An 11,962-nucleotide genomic window follows, 5' to 3' on the forward strand; every position below is an offset into this window, starting at 1 on the left:
CTGTTCTTTGTGTTGATTTTGAAAACTAGGAATAATTATGCCTTGGGTTTTAGATATTTTGTGCTTTCAAAAATAACTTTAGGGGAAGAGGTTCCTACCTTGTGAAGCCTCACATTTTTAAGCAAATAGGGTAGCTTTTCTGGGTTTTGTTTGGCTGGGTTTTTAATCACTTTTTTTGAGCTTGAAATGGAACTTGGCATCTAGCTTTTGGGAAAGGATCTTAAAAGGGTTTGGTTTTAAAACATCCTGCTGATCTAAATCTTGTTGTTGAAGGACACAAAGGAAGGAAGAGTGTGGTTTCTGTTTTTTTCTGTATTTTTTCACATGCTCACTGCCACCTATATCTTTGTTTTACTTGGAAAATTTATATCCATATCTGGACTGTTGAATATGCATTCTTATTCAGACCAAAGTAAGAATGCTTAGTAGGCACTTCATCTCATTTGAAAAAATCACACCGTTCGTAGTGCCTGGGGTACTACTTACTGGGGTACTACTACGTAGCCCCCAGTAAGATGGGCTTAGGGAGGCAGGTTAGAAAGTCTGGGCTAAAGTTTTGTTGCATTACTTCAATGGATTGCTAGACAGGGTAAAGTCTAGGCTGTATAGAAAAGTTTTGCCACTTAACTCTGTGCAGATATTTTATTTTGGTATAAGAAAAGTAAGTTCCTGTTCTGTAAAGTGAGCATCTAGGTAAAGGAAGAGAAAACCAATTAGTGCTCGTACTGATGATGAGGCTTGTGGAGTCAATGCAATGCTTATTAGACATCAGAACAGACATATGACATAGTATCAGCCCTCCAAGGCCATAGAAAATGTGGGTTTGCTTGTTCCTGTTTGACATGTGGTGTTTGCAACAGAACTTAAGTTGCACTGAAAAACATCTTCTATGCAGGGTCTATTCAAGTGATTATATGGATGTAGCAGCAATGGTTTAAAATCAGCCCCTTGCATTGCACTGAAACACAACTTCAGAAACTATTATTATAACACAATTAGGACGCGTGCAGGGGTAACTTAATGTTCCTTTCACTTTTCTTAAATCATGACCTTACCTTGCTTTTGCATTCATTGTGTGAATACCCTGGTGTGCTGCACACATGGTTCCATAGAAATGAAACAGAACTCCGTGGGCTTGACGCTGACTGTGGGCTTGACGCTGACTGTGGGCTTGACGCTGACTGTGGGCTTGAAGTACTTCACTGAATCAGGGTCACAAAGCATGTGCCTTGATTTTGTGATACTGTATGTTAGCTGTGGAAGACTTGTAGGAAGTAAATACTGCTTTCTCTGCTGTTGTGCAGGTTAATATCTTGGGTTAGTGACTCAGTGTTACCAAATCCCTTGATGGTATCTCAAGCTTACGATATTTAATGCTTTTTCTGCTTTTTATTAAGCCCCAGGTTTTGGAATTGTGTTCATGCTAAAGCAGAACAAAAATTTTCACAGTTATGGGGGGAAAAAAGTTTGAAAAAAACCCCTGAACATCAGTGAAAGCTCAAAACTTTGAAGAGGAACAGATCTTTCACAGAGAATAAATGAAACCCTTTATTCTTAAGCCAAGCTTATAACTTGGTGAAGACCAGATGCTTGTTTTTTTCATACACAGGTTGGCAGCTGTTGCAAGTACTTTGATTCAGTTTTTATTCCTGACTGATTTATAGTTGCAGCCAAATAACTTCAGTAACGTGAAGCTTGTTATGTTATGTTTTGGTGGTGTTTTTTTTTTTCTTCCTCCTCCTAGGGTCTAGTTTCAAATTTAACTCTTGATCAAGATATACTTGTTGAATGGGAAATCTATCCTCTAGACATAGATGGAGCAGTGAACCATGACATTAAAGGCCACCTTGACCAACCAAAGAGATCTGTTGGCGATCCACTGAGTTATGAAGCACCTACTTTTTACACTGGTAGACTTTCAATTCCTGGAGGGATTCCAGACTTGCCTCAAGACACCTATGTCAAGTTTCCTGGCTGGACAAAGGTACAACTTTTTGCTGTAAAAACTTGAAGTCCACTCAGAAAGCTACTGAAACTTCTATGGATGATCAAAGTCCACCTCTCTTGGATGGGTAGAAGTTGGTTGTAGTGGTGGGGTGTCTCAAATATATTTAAACGACTAGGAAATGGATTCCTTGCTTTAAGTAAATCTGGAGATAAACCATTAAGAGAAGGGAAACATATTCAAAAGATACATGGTATTGGTCTGGAAAGTGGGGCATCACAAAAAAACCCCACAACCTAGTTTTTCAACAGTGAGAATGATGAACTGTCAGGCTATTTAGAAATGCTGCATTTAGTTGTGTTGGGTTTTTTTTGTCTTGAGATGTGGAGCAGAAACAACTTTTTGGAGGGAGGGAGTGAATACGTGCCTGGAGATAAAACAATTTTATTCTGGAGGAAGTGAGATGCTACAAGACACTTTCCTGGTTATGTTGATTGATTAAAAGTAACTAAGAACATATTTGCGGTGTTGTATGAGGAACTATGGATCCTGTTACAAAGCATAGAGAGTGTTGGACACAACTGCTGGTGGTGTGCCCATAGGTATGGATCCAATGCATGGAAGATGTTACTGCTTGTCTTCTGGAGGTTACCTGCACTGAACGGATCAGAGAACACTGCTGTGAGAAGCTTGTGGGCAGATCTTTGTTAATGGGAACTTCTTATAGGGCTGGAGCGTAGCTAAAGCAGCGAAGAGTGTGTTTTCACAGTGCCATGTTTGAAACGGCCAGCATGCAGGATGGGTAAGGACCAGCTCAACTAGCTGGTGGGAGGCACAGAGAGCAGAATGCGTGCACTGAAGTGCCACTCTTCTTGGAGGCCTAAGCATTTAAGTCCAGGCTTCAGGGAAGTGATTGTGATAGTGTTAGGTAGCAAAATTATTCCTTTCTGAAACAATTAATTTACTGCTATTAAAATAGAGTGGGAGAAGGAGTTGCTGGTGATCTATCTATAGTATTGTAGTGGTTATAGCACTTCCCAATTTGCAGAAGACTGATTCATTGCAGGCACTTAGTGTTGCTGGCACTGAGCTTGGATGAGGAAGTCTGACTTAGTCCCTGTTCCTTTATATGTGCATATCTTACACAAGCACTGAATAAAATCCCAAAATAGCTCTTTGCACAGGAACTGGAATCTGAGACTTTTGCAGTAAATTCTGTGACCCTATGAATTACAAATCTTCTTCAGGAAGCAAGATGACCATACCTGCCTGTTGGCAAACTCATCTTTGAAATGGCAAATGAGTTCAAGAATTCCCATGTATTGGTGGGAATCTTTTCCTCTGATCTATTGAACATAGAAACCTCTGTTTTACATAGTTTGTATACCCTCTAGAGCAGTCAAGGTGAAGAGATCCCAGACAAACTGTAAGTAGGGCCATTGAATTGATCCTTTAAACTTTATATGGATTGGACGAAAGTTTTAAATAAGATTACCAGGAGTAATAAGGTTGAGGTGATACTGAGTGTGGAAACTGAGACTTCCAGATAACTTTACCAATGAGCAAATGCCTTTAAGGCAGAGGGCCGAAAGGGTTTAAATTCCATTCAGGGTCCCACTGGATCTGAGCCTTAATTCCTTGAGTGGCACTGTATAAATTGCTGACGATAAGGTGTGGAGAGAGACTTCTAATAGGGGTTAAAACTCACCTGTTTGAGTAGTTGGAAAATCATGGAAACAACGCTTACCAAGAAAACATATAGTTCTAATGATGATCTTGCCTTTGCATATTAAGACAAGGAATATGGCATGCTGGACTGCCTGGAAGAAGGGCGCAGCATTAACAGTCATGACCTGTGTGGTAGCTCGCTTGCCTTCAGTGGTTTTTAAACCCTTCACTATTAATAAAACTTCCATGACCTGTGTGGTAGCTCACTTGCCTTCAGTGGTTTTTAAACCCTTCACTATTAATAAAACTTCCTCCAGCCTCGCTTGAGGAAGCACGATGCTCTTAAGCGTACATGCCCCTGAATGTATGGTTAGTTTTATCGGAAGTTTTTTTTCTTCAACAGAAAAGACGATTTGGAGTCAGGACTGTTCTTGATTTCTGTGGAATCATGGGTTGTAGTTGCTGACCCTAGTAAAGGAAATCTTGTTACTGAAGATAGACATCCCCCCCTCCTTTATTTTGTCTAGGGCATATTTATTGGTGGTGTGTATAGTGTCATGATTTGCTGGTTTAGGGCATACAAATTCCTGAGTGTGCAGTCTTTAGAAACTGCAATGTTAATAAGGACAGTTTGGAATTGAGAAATTAAGTTCATAACTTTACTGGAAAAATGAGTTACAACCAGTGACTGATTAAGATCAGAAACAGACACCTGTCTGATCATACCTCCTGCATTAGAACTCTAATACAGTTGATTCCTATGGTAAACTCCTACTTCCCCCAGGGTTACAGTCACTCTCTGTGGTACGTAGGCTGCTGTCTGGTGGGTACACTCACTAATTCATCTTGTGTGTGGGGAGATTGCATGTTTTCTTCTAAAACTACTACAGAAGCAGAGTAGTGAGCTTGAATAAATAGCTCTTCTCTTGCCTTTAAATACAGCAATAACAAGCCACAAAGCAAGATAAACTTGATTTAAAAGAAAAACCTAAAAAAAAAAAAAAGTTGTTTGAGGTCAAAGTTTATTAACACCTTGACAGAACTGTGCAAGATAGGATCTTGTACCACGGAAGTAGATACAGAGCTGAAATAACTCACTTGCATTTGCAAATGTGCCAACTCCTTATAAAATTTCTCTTGTGAGTTTCATAAAATTTGTTTTCATAAATACTTGAAAAAGAAAACACAAGAAAAATACCTCAAACACAGCTTGAACAGCAATACTCGCTATATTACAATTGTGCTTCTGTAAATCCTTTAAAAGTATTATTCTGATTTCAGCTATCCCAGACAATTTTAGAAATCACCAAAACTGCAGTAAAAGTCCTTATTTTCCACTGATTCAGACTATTTCATTATTTTTATCAGTGTACATCAATGCCACGAGTGAGTTTGTTTTTCCTCTATATTCTGATTACCAAAAGCCAAAGCTAGAGGGAAAACACAGATGCAGCTATCTGTTACCATCCCTTTTCTTGTCCACAGAACTCTTGTCTGACATATGGTGAAAAGACATTTAGGAGAAGTATAGCAAATTATTTGTCTAAATCAGCTGTATATCCTCCCTTATGTCTTGTTTAATGAACCAAGATTCAGCCCAACTCAGTAGGAGTCCCTTTACAGTTTTACTGAACGTTCTGCAACTCACCAATTTATAGACTTTCAGAAGAATCTGCATTTATGTCACTTCAGTGTGTCTATTTTGTGGTGTATAAATGACTGTTTTGACTTTTTTCTTTTTCCTCTTGCCCAATTTTGTTTTATCTTTTGAACTTAAGGTATTTAAAATGTCAGAACAGTATTTTGAACCAGCGGTTCTGGCCACATCCACTATAAAAAGTAATTTAAAGAGTTTGTATGACAAGTTAACCACAATTTCATTGTACTTAAATTAATGCTAGCAGACCCCCAATGATTTTAATGGCTGTAGGTAACTACAACAAAATACAGTACTCTGTTGCAGTGTAATTTTACAAGTTCTTTTGTTGACTAAGCTATTACATCTGAATTTCATGTGTCTAGATAAGCTGTATCGTTTTCATGAAATCATGCAAAAGGAAGGGACTAGCAAGATAATGTAGTCTTATACTTGTACAGACAGCCGCAACAGAATTAGGATCTGCTTTTTTCTTTTGTGAATTCTTTCGCCTTTTAACAATCAGCTTCAAGCAAATAGAATTTTCAGGTTTGCTTTGGTCTGAAGCTTGGTGCAAAATTCAGTGCCAGGAACCTGCAATTCTGTTTTCCTAAGTATTGTCATATTTGGAATTACTGCAGTATTTGACCACTTTCTTTTTAAATATTAATGATGGCTTTAACTCATCAGGGAATTTAGATTCTTTTGACTGTCATTATCATTTTCTTGAACAGATTTTCTGTTCTTGTGTTCTATCAAACTGAAGGATGGAAGAAATTCAGTTACTATGTAAAGAGCGTTATGCTTAAAGCTATTTCACCATTTGATCTCTGTCAAGTTATTAAAATGTTGGTTTTTTTTTCTTTCTTTCTTAACAGGGGCAAATTTGGATCAATGGCTTTAATCTTGGTCGCTACTGGCCAGCCCGTGGTCCTCAGTTGACCCTTTTTGTTCCAAGGAATATACTTGTTTCATCAGTGCCAAACAACATAACAGTGTTGGAGCTGGAGCGTTCTCCTTGCAGCACCCAGGCATGCGAGATAGAATTTGTGGACAAACCTAATATCAATGCAACCGCACACTGTGAAAATGATGCCCCCCAACTCTTTGTTAGAGACATATGGCTGAACCATCTATAATGATTTGAGTATTTCCTTATTTTCCCTCACTTTGCTTCCCTTTCCCTCAAACCATACTTCCCTTTTTTAAAGACTCAGTGTTAATCAGTAAGCGGTTTAGCTGAGGCAACTTTTTAAATTCTTCAAAGACCATTTTTTTTTTTTTTTTTAAAAATCTGCCAGAGTTAAATACTGAAATTCTCTTAAAAAATAAAAGCTGTAGCTTTAGAATTTGCCTTGGACTGTGAAATGGAACTCAACTGGAAGATAACTAGTAAAAATGTAGTCCTTGTAGGCTGCTTACATTACAGTAACCCCCTTATGCTTTTCTTTTTTTACCATGCTTTGCAACTGGAGAGGAGCCTACAAAAGGGGTGCACAGTCCCGCTAGCTTGCTGTTTACTCATGTGGACTGGTAGGTCAGAGCTGCCAATAGACTAGACGCTTTCAACTGATTTTATCATCTGGTTAGTATCAATACTCTGAAGGAGCTCACTGCCAATGTCGAGTGGACCTCTGGTTTTTTTTCACCTCTGTGCAAGTGACCTTGGAAAAATTTCAGTTGGCTTCTCATGGGAGCAGTGAGAAGAACCATGGACAAGAGTGCTCAAATGCAAGCTGGTCCAAACAGCAGTAATGTGGAGGGACCTTGTAGTCTGCATTTGTCCCCTCTTGGAAAGCCAATTTACTGCTTCTCTTCTGCTATCTCTGAAGATTTTAAGTAAATTGATAAGGACATATGTAAAACTTAGGCTGTTTTGGTTGGACCATAGCTTCTGATTAACCTGCCTGGAGAATGTAGTCTTAAAATGAGTAATTTTTCCTTTTAATGGATCCTTTTTCTTTTTTCTCCCCCCCCCCCCCCCCCCCCCCCCCCCCGCAGGCCTGGAGTACCTGTTTTTCATAGGCCAGCATCTCGGAAGTGGAAGGCTAAGTTAAAGAATTTTAATTCTCTTTTAGTCATTGATTCACATCTTCTGTGTTGTTCCAGCATCTTGGAAGTGGAAGGCTTTAAGTTAAAGAATTTTAATTCTCTTTTAGTCATTGATTCACATCTTCTGTTTTGTTCCAATAAACTGATGATCTTTAAGTGCCTGATATTTGCAAAGATGCCCAATCTCTGTCAGTAAAGCTGGCTTTCTACAACAGACTGAATCTTCTTTTTGATTCTTAAGGGTTTGACATCAATCATGCAAACTCCTTGGTGAGATTTAAACAACGAAAGATTAAGATCATGGAATCAAGTATTTTCATAATCTGTGGTTTCTTCCTTTGATTTTTGTCTGACATTATTAAAATGGTTCTTTAAATCCTTCCTGTGTTTGGGAAGGAGAAAGGGAATGAGGAAGAGTTATGAGCAGTTACAGTATTAAGGGAGAAATGAGGTTGTAAAGTCTCTATGGACAAGGAGGAGTTCTTGTTGATGTCTCATTTTCTGTGTTACAAAGATGTGTGCAAAGTAAAGCAAAACGAAGTAGTTGTAATGGGGTTTGTGGACCCTGGAGGTGCCACCCTTTTCTGAGATGGCCAATGCAAAAACTTATTTCTTCTCAGCTGATGAGGACTATTACTGTCACCTGAGGAGAGAGTGAACAGGAGCACCACTCCCTTGAGTATCTACATCTCTGCTGTGTGTTTGACACGTGTTTGATGGGCTTTCAAACCAGACACATGTGGTTCACCTCAGCCAGAGAGCTTCTACTCTTAAATTCTCACCTCAAATGCAAAGTCTAATGGCCAGGAGCTGTGTGTCAGTACCCGACACACTTCATTCTTGGAATAAAGTGGTCTGCCCTGACCAGATTTGGTTTTTTCTTGGCACCATCCCTATGCAGACCCCAGAACATGTTCTGCAAGCAGTTTATTATGAAGTATTAATTACCTCAGAGCCAGTAAGGAATGGAACAGAATTCGTTTCATACCGGTTGTGGGGTTTGTGGCTTAAAGGGTGCAGAATGACAGTAAGTACTATTTAGGTTATTATTCCTACAACAGTTCAGTGCTTTAACAGCCAGGAGTATTTTTATTTTTCTGGCAGTTAGTGCTGTGAGGGGAGTGGAACTCCTGGCTCTCATTCTAACTTCATTTTGTTTTACATTGTACTTGTGAAAATGTAGTGTAATCCATGAGACTTCGCTTTTTGCCATAACTCTAATATTACATGCAGAAAGGCTTTGCATCAAGGATTACAAATATGCATCTGGTTAGATGTAAGACTAACAAGGACGTGGAAAAAACGGGCTTAAAGTTTTTCAAGTAGGGCTCTAGATAGCTTCGTTAACACACCTGCCTATTTACTGCTTTCAGTGAAGTGGTCTCTTGTCTACAGAAAGGAACTGAAAGTTGGGACCTTAATTCCTTATCCTGTTCTAACTACATGAAAACACTGCTAGAGGTTGCCAAGCGGTGTGGTATTTATTTGAGTATGCAGCAGGGAGGTCTCTGTGACAAGGGGCCTTCACAGTACAGCACTACCAAAGAAGAACCTGTTGCCACTTGCTGCTGCTTTACCCAAGGATGTGTCTGTAGGTGCTGCAGGAGGGTGTGCTGCCCTGCCCATGTCTCATACTGGGTCGCTGTGCCCACACCACTGCTGCTACTACGTGGCTGGGCTTATCCTAGGTTTCCTAGCCTTGGCGTACAGTCCTCCTGGGACTAAGTATGTGATACAAAATGGGACAGCTTGGCATTTGCTCCTTTTTGCAGTCTCGAGCAGGTGAGTTATTTTAACCTATCCTCAAATGTGATTCTATTGTCCGTGTCCAGGAGTGGAAATGAAATCAGAATGAAACCTTCTGACCGAAGGCCAAATGCATAGGAGAAGAGGGGCTGTGGGGACTTAGCTGGCTCACCTTGACCAAGTTTCAATTTGGTTTTGAAGGGCATGATGTGAAAGCATTGTCAGACCCCTGGTTAGTATCTGTGGTGTAGCTGTGTGATCTGTTCCAGATGCTGAAGCTCAATGGGATGGTCTGTGTGGTGGAGCCAGCTGCCTCCTGAAGGCATGGCAAGAAGGAATGTTCCTAATGCTAAAATTGTGGCTCCTCAAATGCTCCCTCCTGCCTGTCCTCAGGAATTTGCAAGTGCTTTGCTGGCACAGCAGCTGAATAATGGGCACAGTGTTACCTGCTTTCAGCAGACCAGGGCAAACCTGGTATTTAATCAGAATCAGTCTGTAAGGAGAAGTGGAGATTTTACATTGGTCCCATCTGGAAGGTAGGTGTGATCTTTGCAATTTTGCAATTCTGTAGGGGAGTGCCATTTGAAATCTGCCCCTAGAGTTTAGCTGTAGGGGCTCAGCTTAGCACATATCTTAGCTTAGATATTTTTTCCAGCCCTGGAGTGGGGTTTGTAAGCTTAGATTGTAATCCTGCTTACGCATGAATGAAGGCCTTTTAAATGTGATTACCTGGGATGAATGAGCAAGTAGGTGAACATGAACTGGTGAATAGTGTGCAGTATATAGTTGAATTCTCTTTCTTAACCTACATACGAGACTACTCTTTCCCTTGTATTCATAATATAATTATCTTCCAAAGTGTTAACCAAAATTTCAGTCCTTGAATTGCTTGAGACTTGACCTTGTCCATACCCCTTTAGACTCTCCGTGCCCTTTGTAATTCTCCTGTGTAGGCAGCTCTCCCTGCTCTCCCATCTCTTTGGGGGCTCCACAGTGCCTGTGGTTTTCTTTTGCAGTTTTCTGACGAAATACTCATTTGTTTGCACAGTTTGAATGTTTACATGAGTCTGACTCTAGAAGTAATCCTCCTGACTGGACAGCAAACACTATCCACCTGACAAATGTGTCAGGCATTCAGAAGTGGCAATTACAGAAGAATCCTGTGTTTAATGCTCTGAAGGAGGTGATACTGAATCATCCAGGCTGAGAAGGCGACCTGTTAACAAAACACTAAGTTTGGACTGCAAAGGGAAGAAATCTACTCTCTTTGGATTGATTTGGTCACTTTGATATAATTGGATGACTGACTAGACTATTGCAGTCCCCTTGTATTCTTATTTCAGGTATATTGAAATCACTGGGAACAGCATCATCTCCGTACATGTAAAATGGATATGCTGACAGATCCTACGCTGAGCCTCTGACAGCAGCTTGGTTATTTACTGGGCATTGTTGTCTCTGTACCAGCAGGAAACTACTTGAGAATGGTTTTCTGTTACATGGCTTTGCAATCACTCATCTTCTTCCTTTTTTTGCTTGCAAATGCTCTAGCATAACTTCCCAAAGGAACCACTGATTGATGTGCAGTCCCCACATTTTTGTTTTAATCTCTTCTTGTATGTATCTTTTCCAGACTGCAAACACCATCTTAAGAGATAATACAAGATGAAAGGTTTGTGAGAGATGATCTAGCCCTATGTCCCTCTACCCTAAGCCAATGTAATCTGTATCTAAAGTATTCCCAGTGTATTTGTTTAACCTGTTCTTCAAAGTTTCCTGTGATGGAGACCCCAGACTTCCCTAGGCAAGCTATTCTAGTGTTTACTGTTAGGAAACTTGTCAACAGCTAATTGAAGTCTTCATTGCTTTATGTAAGCCAGTTACTAGTTTCACTGTCCACAGCCAACATGAAGTATGTCTTTGTGCTCTGAAACTGTTTTGTGCCCTCTCTGTTATCTTCTTACCTCCCTGATGGACTGGATTTACAGAAATTTTAAAAGGTGCAGAGCAACATAGAGAAGACTCAGCAAGGATGTGAAAGGGTGACGAGGTCCTGAATGACCTGGTCTGGGTGCTGCAGCAGCTTTTTTTGAAAGAAATGCCTGAGTTGCAGGAAAGCTGTCTTGCAGGCCAGGACTTAAGAGCATGGTAGCCAGCCTCGAGGTCCTGGCTGGAAGATTGTTTGACAAAGGGAACTGGAAGCTACAGAAGAATGAGGTCTGCTTTAATGGTTATCCTTCAACGAGAAGGCAAAACTGGGCAGGAAGAGATGATCTTGAGGCCTGATGCAAAGGGCTGAATGGAAAAATGTTGGAAAAGATGTTACAGGGATCTTTGTCATGCTTTTGCTGAATAAAGTATGTATGTTTAAAAATCCCTTTTCAGAAGGTATTTTCTGTTGCTTGTTATGTTATCAAAGATGAGAATAGTGAACCAGAGTCCCTAGCTTTGGGGGAAGTCTTGAAGGTGTGTGTTACCTACAAGAGGTTTCACAGGACCAGTGCTAGTTTCAGGCCCTTGGTAAATGCAATTCCCTTTCAGTAGGATATATGATCTTTGTGGCCAAGGAATCAGCAACATATTTAAGAATTCCTGTTTTGGACTTTAGCACATACACCTGTCCCTCAGGAGCCAAATATAGATAGGACTCCAAAGTCAGTATCTTAGGAAGGTCCCTCTTTTAACTCTGTAGTGTTGTAATGGGCAGCACAGTCTTCCTCATGAAACTCCCCAGCATGTGTTCATAGCAGACGCTCTGCAAGCATCATGATAAGATCGCTATCTTGCACTTTAGTAACGTGCTTACAGCTGCATGACCGTAATTTAGCCTTTTTAATCTTTTTTTTTTTTTTGGTAGACAAGGGGAAAAAAAAGACTCCCTAATGGAACTGGGAATTGAGTTTGAAACTCCAACA

General features: G+C 40.2%; 1 protein-coding gene across 1 annotated transcript in view; it reads left to right on the forward strand.

Annotated features, from left to right (window-relative positions):
* Positions 1–6,414, forward strand: part of GLB1 (galactosidase beta 1) — a gene marked incomplete at its 5' end in the record, with an annotated part of 35,421 nt that extends 29,007 nt beyond the window's left edge. Inside the window, 2 exons of the mRNA XM_009290450.2 lie at positions 1,745–1,984; positions 6,128–6,414. Of these exons, the coding sequence (XP_009288725.1) occupies positions 1,745–1,984; positions 6,128–6,388 (501 nt within the window). The remainder of the gene's footprint in view (positions 1–1,744; positions 1,985–6,127) is intronic.
* Positions 6,415–11,962: the final 5,548 nt, after the last annotated feature.

This window comes from Aptenodytes forsteri, unplaced genomic scaffold (assembly GCF_000699145.1).
Source record: "Aptenodytes forsteri isolate BGI_AS27 unplaced genomic scaffold, ASM69914v1 Scaffold426, whole genome shotgun sequence".
In the NCBI taxonomy this organism is placed as follows: Eukaryota; Metazoa; Chordata; class Aves; order Sphenisciformes; family Spheniscidae; genus Aptenodytes; species Aptenodytes forsteri.